This window comes from Lepisosteus oculatus, chromosome 4 (genome assembly GCF_040954835.1).
Source record: "Lepisosteus oculatus isolate fLepOcu1 chromosome 4, fLepOcu1.hap2, whole genome shotgun sequence".
NCBI classification, from domain to species: domain Eukaryota; kingdom Metazoa; phylum Chordata; class Actinopteri; order Semionotiformes; family Lepisosteidae; genus Lepisosteus; species Lepisosteus oculatus.
The window spans coordinates 30,036,468-30,063,181 of NC_090699.1; the positions used below are offsets into that span (position 1 = coordinate 30,036,468).

The following is a 26,714-nucleotide window of genomic DNA, read 5'->3' on the forward strand; positions in this document are numbered from 1 at the left end:
AACATGACACCGTTTTGCTCCCTGAAGTAAAGACAAATTAAATTAGACTGGGGTTAAAGTACAGACTGACTGTGTAAATCAATGTTATTCTTATACCATGAATCTGCTTCAAGGTTCTGCAAAGTGACCAAAGAGAATGATATTTTTGACAAGAATTTCACTGGCCCTGATCCAGTAAAGGAAAACGTGATTTTATGGGGGAAAAAAAGCTGTACAAGTTTAAAGATGATCAGTAATCTCCAACAACTGTCAGCAGAATAGTTCTGAAGAAAATCTTGCAAGAGTAAAAATACATTCTGCCTTATTTACTCAGTGCCTGGACATGCTATTGTCAAAGGGGAGGCAAGAAGCATTTCAGTACCGCCAGAATTGTCTACAAAGTCCAATTGTTAACTATCGCTGCTGCTTATGATTATGGAATTCATTTTATAATGCATGCAGGATGCTGTTTAGTATCTACAGTACTTCTAGTGCTCTTGGGATATCTTTCCTATATTTTCGTTTAAGTAAATTCTTATACACAATAGCATTTGTTCTAGGTATATTTTCAAAGACTTTTAAAATTACTTTAAAGAAAGAATTTAAAAAGAGTCATATTAATAGTAACAGTAAACAAAAACCTCAAATACTAAATCTACCGTATTTTCATTTTAGTCACCAATGACAAAACAAAGTTGAAACACATCTACAGAGATACAATATTGTTGATGTTTAAATGTACTTTACATTTTTTTTTTGCAAGAACTCCAGAATTGGCAAAGATTAAGGGGACATTTTGTACAAAAAATATACAGTATATACCGAAAATGAGAAACACTACTTATTCACTTATATCAGCAATAAAAAACTCCAATACAATAACTTCTACAATTGTCATTGAAACCAGTGGTAGTTGAGTCAGTGATCCTGCTACAAAAGTTGGGGGAGGAGTTTAGAGGAAGGATGAACACAGGTCATGCGGTGTCATTTTTTCCCATCGTTTTCATGAAAGGATTTGCCCCAGTTAAACAAAGGAACTGCAATTGACTAAAGGGAGAGAACCATGCAGAGCGCTTTGTGCTGTATGTGAGACTGGCAGTAAGTGAGCTTGCTTTGTGTGAAGGCAAAGCAAGCTCTGGCAAAACAAAAACTGAATATGCTGCACAAATATTTAATGTAGCACGAAAAGCCAGACCTTTTAACTGTAGCTGCTATGAGCAATATTCTTGGGTAGAATATTCTGTTATATTGCATGTTGCGTACATTGCAGTGTATTTTATACATCAGCCACACAGAAATTGCACTCACCCATTAGGATTTCAGGAATTATTAATTGGGGACATCTCCCCTCAATCTTCCTTCATTTGAATGTTCTTTCTCATCTGCTCTATCCTTTGATTTCCTGCCATCTTCCTCTCTCTCCTTCACGCCTGAAAAAGGCTCAACAACTTACATACAGTACATGTTGTGTTTCTTCTTTTTACTTTTCAGTTGGCTCAGTTTTAATCACATTTAACATAACTATTTATTATGTGTATTAATTGCAGTTATCAGTCTAGTTAACCAAGAAAATATTGTCAACATTCCATAGTCCATGTAGGCTTTGTATTTTGATTGCTCAGAACCAATTTATTTGCAGTAAAAGCATTTGGATTACCTTGAAGTACTAGCATGAGCAACATGATGCTAGCATGACATTATTCATGTACCACACACTGGTCACAGAACAGGAAATATGTGCTTCACAATCGGCTACATAAAGGACAGGTGTTAAATTTCATTATCAAATTACATTAACAGGTCAAAGTACTGTATAGTCACTGAGGAGGTGACAATACTAACCATAAATATTGTGTTGTTAATTTAATATTGGTGTTTTTACTTATCAAATTAAATAGTTATAAAGCATGATGTATTTTAATTATGATGTTTACTAGCCATTCTAGTCTGAATTATTTGAGGTACAATTGGAACATCTGGTACTATAGAAAAAATTGAAATAGAATGAGATGCAAACTGCATTATAAGTTTCTGATATTTGGAAAGCCCTAAACATATGTTTTATAGTTCAGTTATTAGACCAAAATTATATTGTAAGAAGTTTAACTGTTAAATTATATTTTTTTACCTTTAAGTTTCAGCAAATACAGTAAGTTTCTGTCTGGTATTTAAACCCTGTTGCCTATAGTTTTCTTACAGTTGAAAGCAAATGATTTCTTCTATTATGTGCTGAATCAAGCTTTTGTGGAGAGTAAGAACAGAAATGCCCAGATTTAACAGCAGACCCGGGCTGTCTTGCAGGGTGCTTCCCTGCATTAATAATGGGGATCCTGAGGGCTACAATGTTTTCTCTGGAGCAATGATTCAGGCAGGGAAAGAGCAATGAGCCGGAACCCCCTATCTTGTTCCAGACAGCCCTAGGGATCAATATTGCTCCTGGAGTGCTAAGCTTACATTGCTTTTATTTAATCGATATATGCTTTTTCTTAACTCTTTCCAAGAAATCAGCCTTCTTCACTGACCTGGGGGAGGATCCACAGGCATTTTGCACTAAGCCCCAGTCTTCTGGAACCTAGTGCTCTGTCACTGCACTCTTAGAATGCCATTGTGTATTAATTGGCATGCTGTTCGTCTAAAGACACCTACATCATTTAAAGACTATATCATGGACTCTCCACTTTGTAAAGGTATTATCTACTGTATTGACTTTAAAATTGTGCATTCTCCTCCATGTTGTTTCCTAAATATATGCAGTGCAGGTAGGACCACTTGAATTAAAAGCACATATGCATACAGTACATACTGTAGCTTGTAAAATGATTCACAAATAGCTTAAACTTCCCCTCCTAAATCTTCCAAACTCACGATCCACATTTTAAAAGAAATTCAAGGGATACTTCTCTATCCCTGTATCATAGTATTGGATTATAACAACTAAATTTTAGATTTTTCATTTTTAACACACTATTTTCCATGTTAATTGTGTGTCTGTGCTATCAGGTTCCTTAAAAGCAAGGTTATGTTTTGTTTTCCTGTGATGTTAGCCTATACTGTTACAATTGATGGTAATATACTCAATGCTGAGCTAAACTGCTCTGCACCTCTACTAAATCATTTCTTTACCCAATTGGATGTAGCCTACCTTATGCCATGTTGTGCAGTAATTCTGATACTGTGCAAATATGCAAAACGGAACCATAATCATACCTATACCAGGTCTGTGGAATCATTAACTGCTCAGAAATAATAATACAAACACTACACTTTAATTCATTTTCTGTCCTGAATTGATGAGTGCCTGGTAGTTTATCTTTTTGCCAGGGAAGAGATAAGACAGTATGAAATCATCTATGGTGTAGGAGCTGGGTTTTCTGTGTGGGCTGCTGTACAGCAGTATGATGGGACAATTCGATGATTGCATAAGAGCTTTTAGTATTAATACTAAGTATGAATAATAGAACAATGGCAAGCTTCCATGCTTCACCAACAGGTGCAGCACCACAAAGCACAGTGAAACTACTGCTTACCCTTGAAGAATTAAGCAATCAGACACCTCCAGGAAAGAACATGCAAGACCTCTTAGAGGCAAGGAATGCAATTTATTTGAAATACATTCATTGCAAGCAAAAACAAAATGTTGTTTTGTCTAAGGACAGCTAAACTGATGCTTTGAGTCTTTGGATGGTTGAAAATGCCCCTCTTGAGCATACAGTATACATTTTGTATGAGTTTGACATAAAGACATCACATTGTTGGACAAGGTCCACAGCCTATAGCATGACATGACTAATCTTTGTCTTCTTTTTGTTACGCCACGCCCCTGGAGGACTCGTCATTCCACCTCGCATTCCAGCACGGTTCCCAATTAGCCCATTTACCCAAGCTATTTAATGCTGCTTCACACTGTACCCTGTGCTCAGTATTAGGGGTTTTCCTGGCTAGAGCTACCTAGACTTTTTGCAATTACTTACTACATGGTTTTTGGCTTCCTGACCCTGGTTTACTCTCCAACTACATCTCCTGGTTTTGTTTTGTTACTTAGGTTATCGTTCTGGTTTTGACCCTCGGCTTCCTCACAGCTTATGGCTCTGCTTCTGGTTTTGTACTTTTGAACCGGTTTGTTTAACTTCGGCTTTCGGACCTCAGACTGTTATATCAACTATGCCTCTGGACATCATCCTGGTTTTTCTGCATAGGGTCCTCGTTAATATTTCCTAACACTTTTTGAGTATTGCTGAGAACAATGGAGTCAGTGTGGCTAGTATTGAAACATGGGAGATTAGCTGGAAGAGAGATATAAGGCAGTGTAAATGAGATTTAAGGCATACTCTAGCACTATACTTGCAACGGGAGCACTGTGTTCCATTCACCAGCTCTCAGGTCAGATCTGAATGTTTTCCATCTTCCCTTTTGTTGATCCAGCCATAGTTCCCACCACTGGCTTTCTAAGGCTAGTGTATATGATTATCTGTGAAGCACACACAGAGAGGTTTGAGCTATAAGCAAACTGTGCAGGTTCCTTGCTTTTTATCTGCAGAAATAACAACCTGCCTGGCCAGCTGGAAGGACCTGGAGGGGTCCAGCCCAGAAGGGGCTGCTCAGTCAGGTCTCGACTGAGTCTGTTTTCTGACTCCCTGATGTCCCCTAGAAATGGATCTGCCCGGCTCTGTGCAGTTGCCATGCCAACTCTGCCCATTTCGTGTGCCTTTAATAAGTCTCACTTTGATAATACTTCAAGGGGACTGAAAAAAAAAATTAAACTTTAATCCATATCACAGTACATTAACTGAACATTTTTCATGGGACTGCTTTCACAAGAGGGAAAGCAAAGATGTTTGAGGTCAGGTTTTAAAGCATGAACTATTTTTTTATAGCTGTGAATGAATGCAATTCACCAAAACAAAAAAATACAAAGAAATACTAGAAGAAATCTCTGTCAAATGGAAAGTGATTGCAATGTTAGCATAGTCCTTTTAAGTCCCCTATTTTAAAGTAACACAGAGTGACTAAAGGAATTTATTATAGAGAAAGAGATTAATATAAACTGCCTTCACTTTTACTACAGTATGTCTGTAATGGACGACAGTTTGGAGAATAGTGCAATATTTAATGCTCATCTATTTACAACAGGGTGTTTTTATGCAGCATTATTGTGCTGCCAAACCAATAATTCCAAAACACTTACTAGCACAGAATAGCTCTAAGAGAGTGTGGCTCAGTGACAGTTTTGTACCAGTGGAAGTGAAGTATCTTGCTTTATTTGGAGGTGTAATTCTGCATTTTTGCAGGACTTAAAAGTGGATAATTCTCATTGTTACAGTATGGCTGTCATTATGGTTCTTTGTGCAAAACTAAACTAAATACTGCCAGATTGGACAGCTCAAAAATAACTGTCAGAAACATTCGAAAAGGCATAAATACAACCTCTGAGTTTCAGAAGTCTTTGCCTCAAGAAAACATAGGATAAAGGTGATAAAGTCTGACATTGTGAAGGTTAACTGCACATAAAAACACTCCAAAATAAATTCCTTCTTAGAATGTCAAATTGTGCTGACCCAAGGAAATAAAAGTAATAGAAATTGAAGATCTAAATACTTTTAAAGCTTTTAAAAGAGAATAAGGGAGGGGAACTTAATGTTTTTAATGCTGGATTTTATTCAGAAATGTTAAAAATGTCATTAGGCATATAACCACGTTACTGCCATAGTCCAGTGAAATTCATAATGAATTTAAAGTTCTTGTTTTCCACTACTGTCATTACATTTTCTGTCCTTTCAAACCAATTTCTCCTCTTATATTAGCAGGAGTACCCCAAGGCTGAATGCTGCTTCTTGTTTTATCGAGCACTGCAAAACATTTCTCATTTATATTAAGAAATTCACTTTAAGGGAAATGATATAATTGCAATTTAGGGGAAAGTGAAAAGAGGTGTAATTGCAGTAACTTATTTTAATGTGCATTTGTGACAATTAATAAAGCTACGCTTATCATTATAGCATGATTTTCCTCTGCTTTCATCTCTCCCTTTTAATAATTTTATGTGAGAATCTCAGAATCTAATTTCTGATTAGGCTAACAGCCTTCATTGAAAGCTACACTGACTGGCCACTATCTCACTTTTCCTAATGAGTCGTCTACAGTCATTGAATCACAATGTGTGGTTGTTATCACAGTGCAGGATAACATCTGCTGGACTGTGATGGTTTTTCCTGCCAATGCAACATGTTGCTGGGCAACTTGGAGATGAAAAATCAGTAGGTTCTCTTTCAAAACGTGGCTTGTGATTTTGTGCTTGTATTTATTTTAAACATCTTTAAATATTGAATATCACACAAATTTGAGATGCCAATTTTTGACAGTGTGTCCTGCTTTAGGAAGAAAGCTCTGATAAATGTCTGCTGCAAAGCTTTGTGTCACAGAACATCAAAGTAACTAAATATTGAATTATATGGAGATTTGCATAGTCTTTTACATAAAGAGTGCCCTTCAACCTCTTTGCAGGTTAGGAGCAGTCAGAATAACTTACGATTGTCTGACATGCTTCAGGAAGTGCAACATTTAACTTAAAGCAATGCATGAAGAAAATATTCTGTACTTTTAATAAAGCATTAAATATTTACTGTACATGCCAAAAATTGTTTTAGCGAATGCATTTTCAATGCATTAAGTACTGTAATGCATACAGTATTTAGTTAATATTTTGAACAATGGAGTGAAAAAATATTTTTTGAATAATAGACAAAATAATAAACATTGCTGCTTGAATCATTTTGAATTTTAATCATTTAAATGTAATAATTAGATTAGAAATAAACTTCTTTCACCTATAACAGTGTTCAACAACAGCTGAAATAAAATATTATTTAAAAAAATGTACATATATCATTCAGCCAAATTAATACTTTTTCAAGGCGCTGTACATACTTGTATGGAAACTAAAGTCAATGAAAATTAATCATTAAGCTGACTGTCTTATCTTCCATGCCAGCTCAGCAGAATCTAAAATAGAGACTTCTAAAACCATATAAAGTAATTTTATTATAATATATATAAAATACAAGCAGTTGTTGCATCAGGCCTCTTGTTACTGCAATGGAAGGAATAATTTGCTGCAACTGTAGCAGAACACTTGATCATACACCATTCCTGAATACTGGGCAAAACACAGATTTTTTTATGGTGTCATTAATTCAGAATAAGGATGTAAATTCACATATCTTCATCCAATTATTTTATTATTTTCTATTTCAATTTCAATTATACGGGACAGACAGTAGCCAGAGACAGAACCAGCACAACAGAAAAGCACAACATCCTAATCTAGTGTTCGTTTCTCTAATATAAACTACGTCCCCCCTGCACTTTGTCACATTGAATAAATGTGAGGGACCCCATCTGCTGGGGGAGTGCAGGTGAGATACAGTAATTCATTTGTTCGCATTGTGATCATGTCTTCACTGAACATGGGTTTACATGATGAAAACAATCTGCCAGCCATTACTTTCCTACCCACATTTTCCCCTTCACTAAGCACTGCTTTTTGAGTAATGAAGCTGTACTGATTACCTCAGGAATCCGAACAGCACAAACAGCTCTACAAGGCAGTGTAGAGCTTCTAGGCACCAGCTTTTGTTTTATTTGGTGTTGATATGCCAGTCCTATCAGTATCCTAAAGTCAGTTTGAGCTGCTGTCATTCATTTAAAAAGAAAACGATCCTTTCTGTGACAAGCTGTTACTGTGTGTTAAGCAGCGATTATTTTGTTGTCAAGCATAAATAGGAATATATGATTCTATATTATTTGGGGTGTTCTGTTTTCAGTTTTCTTTCTTACAATATTTCGAGCAGTATTTTGATTGGTGAAATAACCGGCTTTCTGAATATCGATGGTGCGGTTATATTTCAGCAGGAATCAGTAAAAATATGCCTTATTTATTCAACAATAATGTTCAAACAAAGTAAAAAGGTCATGGTTAAATAATCAAATAAATAATGATAATGTTAATGATAATGTTTCTTTATTAGCCCTATACAATTTCTTGCATTAGCAATATGTGCTCCTTATTAACTATTGCTGGAAAAGAAATCAAATTTAAACTTGGAAGCAAATTTAAAGCTTTTTGGAAACAGTAGATGATAGAAAGATACTTTATTGATCCCGTGAGGGAAATTGCAGAAAACCATTGCTTCATGGAATCCCACTCTCTCCTTCAGCTCCCCTCAAATTAAAGCTAGTGATGTTTCCTATACACTAATATTCAATAATAAAATTATATAAAATCTTAACAACGGGGTGTATGAAGGGTTATTGTGTTTTTCTTCTAAAAAAAAATGAACTTTGTGCTCATTGCATGCAGGAAATACTACCATTCGATTGGCTGCCTATAGCTACAATTTGACGGAGACAGAAAGCCGAGATGAGCGATTTTTGTGTCTGAATGTATGTTTTAATGTCTGAGTTCTTGTAAAGTAAAGGCAGTGCTGTTCATAGCTTTGTTTGGCTTGGGCATGTGTTTATTTCCCATTGCTATCCTTCTGTGGCTCATGAAGATGATTAGCACAGTTGTTTGCACTAACTGCAATTAATCATAACCAGGAGCAGCTGACAGTGGCGATTCTGGTGTCAGATGCCCCTCCCCCAGCTGTCAGTAAATCATTTGCTTGTTTGTGAAGCACAATTACAACGGGTGGTTTGTAATTAAATACTTGTAGTTAGCTGACACAGAATTCTTGCTTCCAGACAGCTAGTAAATTCTGAGTTGCCCGTTGCCCTATATAAAATCCTGAAATTTAAAGTGAAAATGTGCCCCACCCCTCTGCCTCTCAGAAGGTACCCACGAGGATTATTCACAGCAGGAGCCCATTCTCCCCCACCTCTCGCCTTCTTCTCCATTCTCTGTTCTAGAACAAAACTCCTATTGCAGATGGCAGCCTGTGTTCTAACGTCACTGCAATCTGACGGCTGGAACTCAGGATCACGCAGACACTCAGAATGCAGGAAATGCATTTGCGGACAAATTGTACTGTGAATGAAATGTAGGTGAGTGTTGTTAATTTTACCTCAAGTGCCTCAAGGTGTCAGAAGGCATTTATACTGCATTTATCGCCAACTGCTTCAGATCACCCTTGTTCAAAACAATTTTTAGATGCATCAGTGCATTACAAGTTGTATGTTACAAATTCTATACTACTTACTTTTAGTTCCCACAGTGTACACTCATTTCCCAGTGGTTGAGTATGCTTTAGCACAGTATATCACAATAAACATTCATAAAGACAAGGAAACTGTGACACTCTGCATAATGATTAATATTTTGTATTTGCACTTGGAATTGCAATGTCTGATTCATATGTGATTAAAAGAGGCCATTGCTTTAATGAAAGAAAAAATAAACATGGAGACTATATAACAACACTGGAAGAAAACAACAATTCACAACTTTAAGATAATGTGGTAAAGCGTAGTTGCTTTCTTTCATCAGCCAAGCTTCCCCTTGTGCAGCTGGGAGGTCATCTGTTAGCAAAGCTCACTTACTTGTTCTGGTGCTTTGAGCCCTGGAGGTGTGCGTGGTACTGCTCAATGGAGTTCAGAATCACGTTGCACACGCTGCACGAGTAGCTGCTCCGCAGAGCTGGGGGAAAGCACACAGACATGCTAACAACGATTGTACAGGTCGGAAAAACAAGAGCAAGCATTTACTTCCACACGAGTGCTTAACAGAGATACAGTCGCCACAATTAACTGGAGATGGCAATAAAAATATTAATAGTTAAAAATGGTTATTTCAAAAAGACTTGTATACATCAAAACTCATCCAAATTGAATATACAAATACAATCATACCCACACTTAATATCATAAAGCACTGTAACGTTTCATGATAGAATAAGTTGGACTTAAGAAATAAAAACTAAAAGCAAGTCATTCTGCGCTCTGTCCTTCCAGATCCTCACTCATTATTGAACTCAGTTGTGAGGTATGTCTGTGACAAATGAACATGAATACTTAATTTTTTACAGCCACTGGACAACATTTATCCTGTGGTACACATAGATTTAAGTACAAGATTTATAGGAAAGTAAATGTTTTTTTTTTAAATACAAGAATGAAGTTTAGGTTGATCCCAATATACCACAAATATATTAAATACACCACATCGGAGTGACTCTCCAGCCGGGGCCAGGACGTGTGTGTGTGTGCACGCGGGACCTCAGCAAGGGGAGGAGCCAGTGGTCCAGCTTCCTTATCGTAGGGAGCGTGGGCTTCTGCCAGGGATCTGTGCTGAATAAGGAGATGGGGCACTGGCTGCTAGCACTCACTGGAGCAGACAAGTGGGACTGACTACAAATGTTATTTCTGTTAAAGGGATTTCTCTATATATGATTATCTGTGCTTATGTGGTAAAAATTGACAAATCTTTTCTGTTTTAATTTATTTTCCTTACCTTGGCTTCATTTATAAGCCTTCTAAAGGTATTTATTATTAATACTTTTTATTAAAATATTATTTTAATAATATTAGTATTTTTGTACTTTTTCTGTGTCAGTGGCTGTCTTTTTTTCCTCTATTTGTATGCATATTTGTGTGTCTCTGTTCTTTCTTGTCAATTAATAATAATAACCCCCCCCCAACAAAATACACCACATCACATATCTAAATGTTAGCTCATGGGTTAGGGGTGCTTTAAAGACACGGATGTTCTTTACATCTGGAGGGTATGGAACTGTCCCAGTCAGCGGACCTTGGAAGGAAGGAGAACTAATGACACTGCCCCTTAGAGTGTTTGGCACTGGACATTTTTCCAAGGATTTTGTAAGGATGGATAGAAGCCAATTACTCTCCAATGCGCTCGTGATTCAGGAAACAGATGTGTGCTAATTAAAGGGTTTGCAGGTGGTACAGAACCGCCATGGTCCCAAAATAGACTGATGGTGTATGAAGAGCAACGAATATCATTCACAGACATCTGCCCCCACACACACACAATTTCCCATTCATACAGAGTAAAATCTGTTTACATTTTACCCTAGAGTATATACAGTATATATGACTTAACAGAATATAAGGGAACCACACATTTTGTATAAACATACTAACAGAAAGGGTTTCATATGTAGTAATTGTATGGTACCATATCTGACATGCAAGACTACTAATTTCTGGGATCTTTTCCGTTTGCATTTATAATAGCCTTAATGAACTCTTTTCAAATTGTGAAAACCCGAAAATAATAATTACATAATTGGTAATCTGAGAAACAGTGAGAACAATGACAATGAACAAGTCTGTGGGTTGAATGTATACTTTACATTTATGTTTAAATGTGTCTAAAATGTGCTGTTCAGACATCTCAGTGTGGCCTCACTGTATATACAGATTTTTATTTTCATTATAACCTTTATATTTCCATCATCTTATACCCATGATCAAAGAACAAAATCTACACTAAATCTTCACTTTGGATTGAAAATTAAAAACAGTGTGGTCAGTTCACAAAGTTACAGCATTGGTTTTGTGGGAGAAACCTCATAACATCACCTCAGTCTTAATATATTTAAGATGCAAAACCTTTTTTGTCATCCAATAAGACAGTCCTGCAACAGCTGCCTTGGTTTAACGTGAACAGTCTGCCAGCCAATACTTTTCTACCCAATGGCAATTCAGACAATGTTACAGTATGTTAGTATTTAGACAAGCAGAAACATTTACATACTAAATAGCAAAGAACCCAGTATTAAGCCCTGTAGAACACCAGATATAACCAGCTCAAAACTTCAGACCCAAAACTACTATGAGAAATTGTATGTCTGCATTTAGTAATATTTAAACCATTCAGTTTTCTGTGGTTTCAATTTCTGTTCCAAAGAAGCCTGACCTTGTCCGGGACTGACATTTACTCAGTCAGATGTGTCAATGCCAAACTTTTAAGCTAGCTGTCCCTTTTTTGTTTAATTGTTTCTTTGTAATTCAGGTTCTGACAAAACCACTGAATTGAGGCCTGGTAGTTACCAGATGAGTATGATTAATTTGGAAGCTGTTGTAGATACACATGTACCCTATAGACATAATGCACACAGCACTAAGATAAACTTTAACTGCTATTGTTAATGATATAGTGACAATACTGCCAAAAGTTTCCAGTTCTTAAAAGACATCAAGATAAAAAGATATAGATAAAGATAAAAAGAAAAAACAACTACTGTATGTGTGTGCGTTGAATTGAGAAGAAAAAATGCCTGAGCACCAGGGATTCTTTATAACTGTATTGAGTGCTCATGACAAAAAGACTTTCCAGCTGATATTACCTTTCTTTCCTTTCAGATGATAAGAGTGTATTAATTAGAATCATGTTTTTTTCTGGAAATTGAATTGAAAATGAGGATAAAACAGCTGGATGATAGATTAAAGGGCTAGGCCACAATCTGTTGGAAGCTGGCTTTCCAGATTGCTTTGAGGGTGTATAAAACAATGATTAATTGCCATGTTGCTTATTTATTTTATGAACATTTTCAGTGTTTCAGACCCTCAGCAGCCATGGTGTGATGTTAATAAACCAAATCTTTCAAGATACAATAGTCATATTTAATCCCTGTTAATTAAAATGCAGCAAATGCCAAAGGCTTTTCACTTGCATGTAGTTTGCAGGGCGGTAGTAGAACTTCTCATAAAATGTACACTGATGAATGTTGTGTAGTGCAGATTAAAGAATTATGTCTGTGTTGGATTAAGGTAAGGTTTGTTTCAGTTCTAATGACCTGATCGGCTCATCAGTCCAGGCAACTCCTTAAAATGTAACATGTCTGGAGATCAGATATCATCCAGTTCCAACTCAATAGCAATTCAATTGACTAATTAGAAATTAATTGATTAGAAAATACAGAATACGGAGCTTTTAGGTCTTGTTTCTTGGGATTTCCTTTCATGTTTTGACAGTAGATAAAACTCTGAAAACTGAAGTACTGTAACTAGTTTGGTAAAGTGCTCACCCATAGCTCTGGGTGCAAAACTTTAGAAATGCACAGAGGGGTTGATGTCTGACAACCTACAGTAAACAGTGCCCTCCACTCTGCATAATGTGCAGAAAAATGCATCATAAACATGTACTGTACATCCACAGCTAATTTATTATTTCATACCAATTTATTTGGCTGATGCCTTTATCCAAAGTGACTTTCATTCACTCCCATTTATGCAGCTAAGTATATTATCAGAGCAATTAGAGTGACAAAATGTCCTCAAGGGTACAACAGCAGAGTCTCACCTGGGGTTTGCACTCACTACCAGTTCCAAGTCTAGAGCCCTAACCACTACTCGCCACAATAACTATAACGTTCTGTAATATGTCCTTAATATCATTTCAAAGGCCAAAGATGAAAAAAGGCACAATTTCTCCATGCACAATATAAATTTAAGTATTTCCTTGATTTCCCCTGTATTTTATATTCCCTAGATTTGCATTTCAAGCATTTACTCCAATAGAATTAGGAATAGTACTATAAAAAGCAGAGTGTCCTAAAACCTTTGAATCCTAGAACAAAACAGATTATCAAAATAGCGAAGGTAGTTATTTATACAAAGTCAGTGTGACTAGATGTGGAATATCTTGTGAAAAGAAAAACAAATTTAGATTTGCATCACATTGAAATTGCTGTTTTATAAATGAGAGCTTTCTTTTCAACTAAGATCTGGGTACCTGATTTACTGTACAACATCATGCAAAACCTACTGCAGCTCTTCAGGATTATGCAGTCAGATTTACAGTCCTGGTTGCTGAAGAAAGCACAGAGAGGATAGAGAGGAGTGAGTAAACTGGCATGAAAAGTCTCAAGCTCTAGAGGGCCCAATCATGGCTTCATCAAAGATAATTTTATATTTAATTTCATTCCCATAAAACGAAATCATTCACTACACACCAACTAAGTCCTTCAATGCCAGAGTGCGGTTGCTGCTGTATATGGGGATTGCTCCAGAATGTAATGTAAGGCACAGTTGTGGTGAATATACCTGACAGTGTATAATTAATTTTGATTCACGCTGGCCTGTTTTCTTCTTTATCTGTTGGAAAACTTTAATAGAGCAAATTAGATTACACCTACAGTATATCTAAAAGTGAAAGTCACATTTTAACAAGCTGTTCTATATTCACATAATTAACATGTACTGGAGTGTTCAGCACACACATAGGCCACCACCGAAACATTAAGCAGCCCGACACACATCTTGACAGAATAAAATATCTCCTTGCAAGTGCACCTCAAACGCCACAATCCAGCAGATCTTCTATGTCTCCAAATAATCACTGACCACTAACAATCTTTGAAAAGCTTTGCCCAAGTAGATCAATAATATAAGTTCATTACGTACTGAGGAGCTCAGCTGAGATAAAACCCTAAGGACGCTGTGGCCCCAGGCATCTTTCAATATCACAATTTGAATCCCAAATGACAACGAGGCTCATCCGAAACATATGAATAAGAGTTCAGCAAAGTTGGTCTAATCCAAGGATATCAATCCTCGCTCCAGCTATTCGATTTCCTGGGAAATACAATGTTCCAATCTCCTTCTCAAATGAACCTTCTCCTTCACTTTTCCCTCTGTGTTCTTTCGTTCTCTTTCTTGTCTTCCCAGCTTGTCTCTTCAACTCACCTTTTCCCTCACAAAGTGGAGACCAGGCTGTCTCCTGGCGCTATCTTGCATACAGATGAACTCCTCATTATTGCTTGTCCCCTGCTGGGAAAAACTCCTTGTAATCTCTCTAGTCTCATATCTCACCATGCCGCCAATAACACTGTGAGACAATTACTGTAGATGGTGAGGAGCGTGTTTTTTTTTTCTCAGCAGATGATTGTCCCTCAGAGACCTTGTACGCCAATTGTTTTAATGTGCTTCTAAATGGATAGCACAGGCCTGTCCTTGTTTAGCGAATAATTTGGTGCTTCTGCAATTTCAGTCACCTGAAAAAACTAAGTTAAAGGTCTTCAAAGATAAACGAATCAGCCTTGCATGCATTGACATTGTTTTGCAGGACCTTTTGCTTTCTTGTGGGAAATCAGTTTACGTGATATTTATACTTCTTGTTTTTACAGAGCTGGAGAAGGAAGAATGAGTCAGACGTCAAGAGTAGTAACTTTTCTGTCCCCTTTATCCTTTAAATGCTACTGTGACTTTGAGACCCAGTAAAATAAAAAAGCAAGCAACTCAGTTTGATAAGTAATGATGACTGCAGCCTACCACTATGCCTGCCTCTTCTCCTGTCTCTCAAGCGCTAAACTGTAGGTGTAACTACTGTAAATAAAAAGCCTCTTTTTAATGCAGCATTGTCCATTGCAATCTTCAGCCAGCAATTCCATAGCCTAAATTTGTATTAAATACAGACTAAGTTTTATCTACTGCTTTTAGCACAGATGAAATCCAACTCTGCTCCTCTCCATCAAACGGTTTATAAACAGAATACAAACTACCTTCTGTGGCTTGAGGGCCAAAGTCCCAGTCACTTAAGGAACCTCGTATAGTACATCCCTGTGAAGCCCCTGCCAGTGAAGGATTAGTAATATAAACTAAATTGCATTGAAATGATAGTTTTTCTGATTCACACTGTTTGCTATAACTGCTGTCTTGCTTACAGCTCTGTATCTCTCCAAACATCTATGCCTGTGGCATGTATCCTGAGAGGAAGCAAGATTGTCCCTGAGAGCCTGAGAAGAATATTTTACCTGCCCAACGCGGGGGATTAATGAGGGTGATGGATGTTCAGTGGAGTATCTATGGAACTCCTGTGGTCCTTGGAGAGCACAGGATGGAGGCAGGGAGGAGATTTCCCGTGGTGTTATGTTAATTTCAGTGGTTGAAAAAAGAGAGTAGGCTGATCCAGCCTCCCCGCTGGCAGCTAGGGAATATGACTCTGACAGAAGATTTAGAGACATTCAATGTGTAGCTAGAGGAGAAGGAATTTCAGAGAGAGGAAGGGAGCAAAAAAAACTTTCCCGAGATTACAGTGTGTGAAAGTGGCCCTGATGTGACTGTCTCCACTGCATTCATCCTCTTTGTTCCAGAAACAAGGTGCCAAGGTGATGTGAAGAAACAGGTGACACAGGCAGCTGTTGACACATTTGTAATGAGAGCCTTTCAGCACAGATGAAGCTACAAAAGGCATTTGCAGCAATACCACCTGAAATACAAACATTTAGGCAGAGATTTGTAGCACAAGATAGAGGCCACATATCCTATGTGATGGAAGAGGAAATTTCATCCGACACCTTTGAGGTACATTCTGGCTCCAGAAATTTATTCAGACAGTGAATTTGAAGATGACGTTTCAGAACATATGCCTAATTTTTCTGACTTCTTGGAGCCATCGTAACTCACAGTTTTTTATTGATAGCAATTTTTTATTTTTCTTGTAGCCTATTTGAGAGCTCACAGAACCCATGCAGACGTCCCGCGGAACACAGTTTGTTTGAGAACCACTGTTTTTTTGCATTGATGAAACTGAAATAAAACTTTCAAGGAAGCATCCATGCCTACCTGCACAATGTCCCATCCATGGTAGATTTCTAAAACTTTGAGTACAATTATTGATTTTGTATATTAATGATAGGGCACATCATGAGGTGGAATATTATCAGTTTTTCTAACACCCACAAACACTGTCCGAACCATAGATGGCTTCAGCATTACAAGTGGAAGAAAATCGATAGCTTAAAGAGAAAGAGATATAATTACTCAGACACCTCTTTCTTGCTCTCTCACTTCTGTCTGTGATCTGCAGGGGAGTTTTTTCTAGTGTCTTCTCTACCCTGAGCTCTATCCTGTTTAATTTCATCCTGCAGGGAGCAGCAAGGAGTTCTGCATGCTTTCTATTTTTGTTGCTCAAAACACCTTTAGACTGAGTGGTGAACATAATCTATACTGGCTAAGATGCTGGGTTTCATGCATACTGTATGACTTGTTACAAGCTTGAAAAAGCACAAAAGAAAACATGAAATGTGTTATCCCTCCTCCCACTCCACTATCTCCACCAATATTCCAGCAGGCCTTGTGTTCTGGGAGCAGCCGGAGAAGGATGCTCAGAGTGTTCTCTTGATGAGTCAAGACATTCTGAACTGAGATGACGCCTGCCGTGATTATTCTCACACTGCTATACCTGTATGCCATGCATGTGCCTATTATCCTTCTGAATGTATGCTAATACATAGTCATGTCAGTGACAAAGACTTTCTGAATGTGAATAGATGCCACGTATCCAAGAAGGAGGCAGAGAAACAATTTATTGAACCTTGGCTAGTTCAATATATGTTCAAGAACTGATATCTTTGTACGTTCAGAAAAATAAAGAGGTTGGTTTAGTTGCCTCAGTGCATGCTACACTCATAATAGGTCAAAAGAATATAATTAAAATATATTCAACTTTATCACGTGATAGTAAAATACAAGTATTTAAGACATGACAGCTCTGAATGCGTGCAATTTCATGCTTCTCTGGGTTCCTCCGTTCTACAATTGTAGTAATAAGGTGATCGTATTCAGGAAGGTTTGACTAATTTCAAGGAGAGATGCTAATTGCTTATTATTCTTTCATTCACACTCATATTCAACTTTTATCTTTAACTTAACTTTGATAGAAGAAATGGTTTAATACCATACATGGCATATGGAAAATATCACAAGGCAAAAAACACATGAAATGGCATGAAAGCAGCACTCACATATATTAATATACAGTTTCATAGTTTATTCTTTTTACCTTCTAATCTGTGAGAGCAGTACCTACTGTACACTCTTGTGGTCGGTTACTGCTCACCTAAAAAAAACAGAATCGGCACCAGCCAAGAGAAACTATCACACCATTCATCTGAGGGAGATTCTGTATGCAGGCGATCAACCATATCCCAATCCACAATAAGAACAGCTACAGTACATTAAGAAGAGGAATGACCATTATTTCAATTTAAAATTAATTAAGCAGGTAAAAAAACGTTACATATCAGAATAATGGAAACTCACACCAAGTGACTGAAAATGAACTTTTGGTGAGGTAACTACAACACGCTCAGGGCTGTACTCTTCTGCCTTGGACAGTGCAAGGAAAAGCCAATGATAGGATGCATACTCAAATATACATTTCGTTTACACCAAACAACAACTCTTCTATTATCACTTTAGTTAATTGCATTGATGAAGTAAAGACTTATATGTGAAAACGTTTTGTTACTCAACTCTGATAAAATGGAGGTTCTGTTGTTTGGAGGCAACAATGCTGATAGGACTTCTATAACTTCAGCACTTAACTCAGAGGATTTAAAAATTTGCCTCTGAGATTCTGCACGTAACCTAGGCGTCATATTAGACACAAGGCTCTCATTTAACTCTCATGTTAAAACAGTATCTAAAACATGCTTCCTAGAGTTAAGAAATATTGCGAAACTACAGTAAGGCAGTTTCTCTCCAATGAAGACACAGAGAAATTGATACATGCTCTTGTATACAGCAGGTTAGACTACTGCAATGCCCTACTATCCGGGAGCACCCACCACTCTTTCCACATCTTACAGTGAATTCAGAATGCTGCAGCTAGAATTGTTACTAGGAGCAGAAAGTATGACCATATAACCCCCATACTAAGCTCTCTTGAGCTGACTTCAAAATCCTTCTACTTACTTACATGGCTCTCAGAGGTCAGGCACCTGTCTATCTAATGGAACTTATTAATGTTTACCATTCAAGTCGCCTGCTTAGATCACAGAATGTAGGTCTTCTTCATATTCCATGAATTAATAAAATAACAGTGGGTGGTAAAGCCTTTAGTTACAGGGCTCCTAGCTTATGGAACAGTCTGCCACCCCATATTCGGGATGCCGAGTCAATCTCAGTATTCAAATCCAGACTGAAGACCTATTGCTTCAGCCTAGCCTACTCACACCTTACATTATAGCCTGCTGCAATCATTGCTGCTGGTGCTGCTGTACATGCCATTGTGTGTCTCTATGTTGGCCCACCAGGTTGATACAACTGTTCTGACCAAACTATCTTATTCTCCTCCCCACATGTCTGGATGGCGCCTGGGCTGGGCACCATCTGAGCTGGATGCTGCATCACTGCCATGGATCCAAGAGGGACATCATGGATATAGCTATCGTTTTGGAGGAATTTACTGGTCTACAGAGATCTGCATGGAGTGCAAACACACAGAAGATATGATGGATGGATTAATACCCTCATTCATTTCCTTTTTTTAATTACATAAGAGGTTTTTTTTTTCTCCTTACTAAGGAGTTTTAGTTCCTCTCCTCTGTTGTCTTCTGGTCTTCTATTCTGTTTTGACAAAATGTATGGTCACTTGCATTGTTAAGCGCCTTGGGGCAACCCTGTTGTGAAAGGCGCTATATAAAAATAAATTGAATTGAATACAAAGAGCAATTCAGAGCAGGACATTGATGGTAGAGGTAATTGATATTCCTGACACACACACTTTATTTTTTTCTTCGCTGACCTGTTGTTTCAGTGGCATCCAGGCTTCCTGCTAGCTGTTCGAGGAGTCGGGCCCGTGCAGCGTTCCTCTTGTGCTTCTTGCCCTCGTAGTGCTGCTGTGCCATCAGTGGGTTGTTGAACCAGGCGCCGCACAGGCAGCAGGTCTTCCCTGCTTTGCTGTCAGTGGCCAGGGGCCACGTTGGGGGCGGTGTTGGGTCTGTAGGCTGTGGTGTACTGGGGATGGAGTCTGAAAAACACCCAGGAAAGGAATTATAAACATGAAAATTAATACAGGTTTTGAAAATTAGGTTAATGATTACTGCTAATTGGCTTTACAGTTCTTCTTATCTTTTTTGATATACTAGGAAAAAAAATTGTGCGAACAGTATATTTAAAATAGTGTTTTTTTTTTCTAACAAGCAATTACTGTGAATTATAGTGTGTTTTAAATTAAGGCCCAAACTGCTCATAAAATAGACTTGCTCATTTTGTTCTTAAAAGGTTCAGACTTCAAAAGCTGAGATTGTTCTGGGTTTCCATGGTATGAACTAAATAGGACACATGCCACCACCTTTCACAGCTCAACTGGAGTCTGGCAGTACTGGACTGACCCACAGAGAGCTACTGCACTACTCATTCACCCAGACCTGGAAGGAGGGACATTGTGGTCTTATTTTGCAGGGCTCACTGGAGAAGCAAACAAGGGTTTAGAAGATCACTGTAGTCCATCCACCACACCACTAGTAAAGTAAATTTCTCTTCGAGTGTTCAAAGTCAGTATTATGAAGAATTAAAGCTTAAGATTGCATAACGGTGCAGAGTCTTCTTTTATTTTTCGTATTTTGTTGCTCAAGATGATGTCACGGTCTGTTTGGAAATTCCTATAGTACAACCTATAATCCCTGAGAACCTCCATTAAATGCCAGTGCCTATGCTTTCTGTATTCTGGAAAAAAACTCTCTTTTAAAGGGTATAATCTGGACCAGCAGGAAGGTAATAAGCCATAGAGTTCATGATTCAAGTATTGGATTTTATTTCTATCACTGTCACTCCAGTATGAAAAACCTTTGAATGGAAATAATACAGCTCCCCTGTTGAGGTTTCTGGTCAAACGGTTTACAAGCAGAAACTTCCACTGACTACTGTTTTATAACTAAATGAATGGACCCACAAGGTACCATGTTTTCCCAGGTCTCTGCCACACTTTTCCCATAGTTAGCTATGCCTTAATTTTGTATTTTACATTGTCTCAGGGCATGCAGCAGAGACTAGAAAAGTTATCAAAGAGGAAAATAAAACTGTTTCCTATTTAATAAGCACAAACAAAAGAGTACAATAATTTCTTTGAGAGGAAAAGAGCACTTGTATGGGATAAAACAGTGAGGGCAGTAAAGAGCCAAGGCATTATATAGGTTAGGGCTAAGGTTAGGGTTAGGGTTAGCCTCACAGTGAAAATAAAAGCCATAAAGATTCTGCTTAGACAGAAACTATGGAAAGAATGTGGGCTTCACTAGCCTACCCTACCCTAGGGAGGAGAGGGAAGTATTAATTTGACCTTTGGATATAAGTGCTTTTCAATGACAGAAATTTCATTTATGATGGTCTGAAAGATGAGTTTGAAGATGAGATTGCCTGAGTATATCAGATACTAGAGGCTTAGCAGCTTAGTGGACCTCAAAGAAATGAAAGGTCAAGGTGAGCAATGTATTGTACACTTCTATCTTTAAGAATTGGAATAATTTGTAGGTTTTCCAAGGTTACCTTTAACAGGCTTTCTTGCATCAGCACAAATAGAAACATAATGTTTTTTTTGTTTAATAAACTATAGACTTTAATAATGTATTTTAAGATAGTGGTATTTATAAATACATTTTAAAGTTGCATTTTCCTTTCTAGGTGGAGAAGAAACAGGTATTATTTATATTGCTAAATGAGGGACTGTATACAGTAATTCATGTAGGTATATCTGTACTGAGGATCTGAACAATGCTCAGATTACTCATCTAAGGGACCTTCCATCTGATTCCTAAGTTTCACATTTTCAAGGTTTTAGTGAGGTGCTACAGTAAGGGATATGATTAGGGTTAAAAAGATGATTCATTTAAGGAGGTATCAGGGATAGGTTTAATTTAGTTCAAGTTTGATCTCTGATGGTGCTTACTTTGCCTAGGCATTTGACTCTAGCAATGTTCTTTTCAAGTACAAATGGTTTATATTAGACCTTGATTTTACAGCTGTTAGAGAAGAAAAAGCATTTGTCTTCCTCTTTGACCTCTAAGAAATGACTTATTAATGAGAATATAAGTCCATTTTCCCCTCAATTAGATCATTTGACTTCTCATCACCTGATGCAGTCAAGCAGGCAACAATGCAGACACATGCTTGTCCGCTTGATTAGATACCTCTTTCCTGTCCAATAATTTTCAAACCCAATTCATCACCTTCTCTGGAACTTCATCTTCACCTTCTACTTCAGTAAGAGCATGTTATGATCCTCACAATGTTATAATAGAAATTGTATAAAATAATTCTATAGGGGTGTAGCACTGTGGCACAGTTGTTAGTATTGCTGCCTTGCAGCTCTGGGACCCTGGATTCAATTCTGGACCTGGGTGCTATCTGTGTGGAGTTTGTATGTTCTCCCCATGTTTGTGTTGGTTTTCTCCAGGTGCTACAGTTTCCTTCGACAGTGCAAAAACATACCGTTAGGTTAGGTTAGGTCTGGGAAAGCTGTCCATGTTGTGCGTGTTCGTGTTTGTGTGTGCCCTGTGGTGGACTTGTGTCCTGCCCAGGGTGTATCCTGCCTTCCACTTTTTGCTTGTCAGGATAGGCTCCTTTTTCCCCACAATTCTATACTAGCAATGGGACTGCAATGCCTTTTGTTTTGCACTTCTGAAAATTAAAACTCCATATTGAAATGATATGCTGAGCATCAAAAGACATTTATCATACTATCTATGCACATATGTATTTAGAAAAATAGTAGTTTTAGCATTATTTTGATTAATTGATCAATAATGGCTGTCTGGGATGCACTTAAGTAAATAAATCACTTAATTAGAGAGACATTTAATTAGGCACAGGTGATGAGGTGAAACACCCAATGAATAGGAACAAAAAACATCATACAATAGGAAGGCTTATATTTTGCATAATGTTCCTTGCATAAAAATCTGAAATGTCATATTGTAAGTTAAACTAGCAATGTTATAAATAAGTGTATTCCAGAAAAAAAAAAACATGGATCACATTTATTCACAATTTTGCAGTTATATATAAGACCACAAAAAAATTAACATGACAATCTGCTCTTTGGAAGTGCAGTAGAGGGCTTCCTATTTTCCTGGGTTATAAAAGGAGGTATCACTTATATTTATATATAATATTTTTATATTAGGTACAAGCGTGGGTACTTTTGTAAAACTATTTCCACCAATGTGCTATCCTAGAATCACAAGAAAAGTTCAACTTTAATGAAGAAATAACACACAAAACTGAGATAAAGTAAAATATGATCCTGATTAAAGGCCCTCAATTAAAAATGTTTTGTTCTGTAGTTGTCTTATTAATTAAATGTGATGTTTTTCTGACATGTACTGTATAGTAGATTTTTGTGCAGCATTTTTTGCCCTCTTACAGTATTACAGTATATACAATGAATTTCTTCAGCTCACCACAATCAGAAGGATATTTGTCCCTTAAACACTTCTCCACAACATGCAAATAAATGTGACATCATAAACACATGAAGTGGAAACCCAATCCATTCACTAATGGAAACAACAATTAAATAATTATCCTTTGCAGCTGCTGTTACTATGGGAAACAGAAATCAGTGCTCTACAGTCAATGGTACCTTCTATATGGAACATTTTATACAATTCTACTCATTATATGTAATTTTAAATGAAGAGAAATTTCCAAATATTTTTTTCTTTATATTCCAGGTCCAGATTACTGAACAAGTAATTAATTACTTTAATGGGATCTCAAATTAAATGAACATTAATTTTACTAAGCTGATACTGCAGTATGTTTAAGTTTTAGAGATGTTTTATAAAGTATCTGAAACACAAACTATTTGTCTTTATTTTTTTGTTCTCTTAAGTATTGTTCTATTTTTTTTATTGTTAAGATATTCAGTTGCCTTGAGTATGCATTGGTATAAGATTCCCTGTAAAAAAGCTATTTCAAACCAAAGTCTAATCTTACCTCTAATGCCTGACTACATGTCTAATAAATATTCTGGTGTTTGTTACTAAACTGTGATAAACAGAGGCCAGTGAGCAAGATATTGACCCTTCCCACATCACCTCTGCACAGAAATCAATAGCACTGTAGTAAAGTAACTACACCCCGTAGCACTACGTCCTGATTCACTAGTGCTCTTCCTCTGCCTATGATGTGCTCTTAATAAGACGACACTAACTCGTGAGACATTTAAGGAAGACTGTAGAAACACGCTTTCAGTATGGCAACATGTTGTGAAAAAACAATGCTGTTAAAATAAACATCAAGCTGGGATTTGAAAAGTGAAGCATATGGTCCTTTATTCACAGCGCTGAAAATATTTTAAACGTAGGATCTGTTGGTTTTGAATTAAGTCCATGATTTTTAATTGTCTAAAAGAGAACTGAGATAGATGCTACTGTACAAATAATCCTTCCAATATCCCTTTTATGCAATGTACTAATTTATCTGTTTAAGCTAGATGTATTCTAGCATCCCATTACTCAATCAGAGTGCCCATTATCTAATATACTGTACAGTAGCACAATGTAGTTACATACGTATACAGCACACTGTTCTTGGCTCTTGGCTCACTGCAATGCAGTTTTTCTAACTGTTCAAGACAACTTTCAAACCCAAGTCCCACATTATTCCCACCATATCAATAATAAAGATGAATGCTGATATTCCGCTAGTTTCAGAATACAAAACTACTCTGCAAAGGAAAATGCAGGGAGCAAGATGAAATCATTGGAAAGACAAGTGTAAGAATTAGTCAATGGGTATCTTGCTTCCCCTTCTGTTTTACTGTGCTCCTATGACATTGAGTTGCAGAGAAATTGTGTCAAGACTGTAGAAATAACTAAAGTTTATAAGTGAGGTTGGTGAGTGTGTGTGTGTTGAATGGGTGAGGAAATTTGTGTGTTGCTTGTGTGCGCCTGTAGGGATTCTCTCTTTTGGGCAAGGCTATTATTTCAACTTCACTTATCATCTCTATTGAATTGTTTAAAGGTCCTTTTCATCATTTCTTAATGGCTCGCTGTCATAATATTCGCACAGGGAAGGCAGTAATGGCATATTTATATCCCAAATGGGGAAGTCTGCATAGCCCACCGCAGCTGCAGACAGGAGTTAAATGGAGGGTGTCTGACAATGGTGCTGTGGGAGAAAACCTCTCAGACTCATGCTGCTTTTTCATCGGCGTAGTTGTGCCACAGCTGATGTAAAAATCACTTTAAGGTTAGCATTTTATTGGCAGAGATTGGAGAGGAAGAGGCCTGAGGTAACATGCCAGCAGAAGTACCGTATCTACCATTTAGAGTGCTAATACCACTCCTGTCTTATGCATCCTGTTGTACCTGTGGTGCTGGGCATGTTGGGTGGCTCTCCAAGGACCAGCCGCACCCTCTTAGCATGAGTCTTTCCCTGGTAGTGGGACTGGGCCACAATGGCAGATGTAAAGAACATGTTACAGAGGGTACAGCACTTGTTCCTGTCCACTTCACACTCATCGCTGTCCTGCAGAGAGAAAGAGGATGGTGTGGGTCACCATGACAGTCTGACAGGCATTATGTTATGCAGGTGGTGCCAACAACAAGGCAGAAACAAATGAGGAAAGTGTGTGGGCTTTAGAAACAGAGCTTGTAGGAAGATGGCACACTCTTAACTGATGCTACCAAGGGAGGTATTTATAAGTGGTATATTTAGAATAGCAAAATCCTTAGTATGCTTTTGTAACATATTACAAAAAAGTAAAAAGTGAAACAAATAAATGATGATATGTGTACAGTATTTGAGGGTTAAAATAATTCTAAAATAAATAAGTTTGTTAAGTTATACTATTAGGACTGTTTTCAAGAATATGCAGTAAATAATATGCTTGTCAGAAAATATATAGATTATCCTTTTTCTTTGCTCAAGGAAGAAGGGAAGACAAATTTCATCAGTCATTAGTGAACACATTTTTTCTTATATATGATATATGACTCAGACAATTTGGCCTTCACATCTTTCTGATGCATGAAACTGAACCTGCTTCATTCACCATGTGAACATTCAGGATTCCCTGGATCCTCACTAGTCAGATTAAATATTTATATGAATTAGTTTGATTGCAGTCCTCTGCCAATAACTAGCCTTAATTATAAATGAACCAAGGTTTGGATACAAATCTCCAGATGCCTGAAGGTGGTTACAGATCAACAAACAAATAGGCCAAAACAATACATAAATAAGAATGCAAACATGCTACTGCAGAATGCTTGGCTGTTCTCTTTACATGAAGACAACAGCAAGAAGTCAGTGCAAAGTTCATTTGAAAGGCAAGCTGCTGACATCTAAAGAAAAAAGCCATCTCAGGAATTATTGGATGTCCTCACAGCTGGATGGGGACTAGGAATTTATCTCCAAGGAATGGGTAAGGGACTGGAGCGAAACTGACCGCCCTGCTTGTAATTGGAATCATCATATCTGTGGGCTGCAGAGCTTAGCACCAGAGCCAAGTCCTCCCAGAGTATCAGACTCTGAGCACCGCAGCTAACAGAGTTCAAATTGGGCTCATTAAACCCTCCATTATCAGAGTGAGAAGCAAGATCTGCTTAGATCCCTGGGACTTGCCTTCTAGACACATCCCGCCACAATCCATGGGGCTGGGAAATCTGAAGGCTTTAGTCTAAACAAGGGAACTGTTCCATTGACTGTGACTTATCTTGCCCTTAGAAGTCATTAGTTTCATCATTTAGGTTTTGAATAAATGATCAATTTTTGCATGCATCAGTTTGGAATTTCACAAAATTATAAAAATAATACGTAGGGTCTGAATCCTATTGGAAGGCACTGTATATCAGTTCGTAAACTGGACTGGAATGCAAGTTTCTGGGATTAGTGTTAAGCTAAACTCTACTTGTGAGACTGCTAAAACCAAGAGTTGGCGAGAAAAGCCGATGAGAAATGAGAAAAGCAGTTTGCCTTGTTTTGTAATTTTCACAGTTTTAGTGTTTTTAACTGGGGAACAAATTTCACCAGTTAAATAAATAAAG

General features: G+C 37.5%; 1 protein-coding gene across 5 annotated transcripts in view; it reads right to left on the reverse strand.

Moving 5' to 3' along the window:
- LOC102684322 (zinc finger matrin-type protein 4) overlaps positions 1-26,714 on the reverse strand; it is a 64,745-nt gene that overhangs the window by 9,158 nt on the left and 28,873 nt on the right. For 3 of the 5 annotated variants that reach the window (XM_015346518.2, XM_015346516.2, XM_006630553.3), the window contains 3 exons: positions 25,035-25,194; positions 19,469-19,693; positions 9,514-9,610 (listed from right to left, as the gene is read on the reverse strand). In XM_015346518.2, coding sequence (XP_015202004.1) covers positions 9,514-9,610; positions 19,469-19,693; positions 25,035-25,194 — 482 coding nt within the window. Of the gene's footprint in view, positions 1-1,287; positions 1,410-9,513; positions 9,611-19,468; positions 19,694-25,034; positions 25,195-26,714 lie in introns of all 5 variants that reach the window. The other 2 variants (XR_001478365.2, XR_001478364.2) reach the window with 1 other exon arrangement.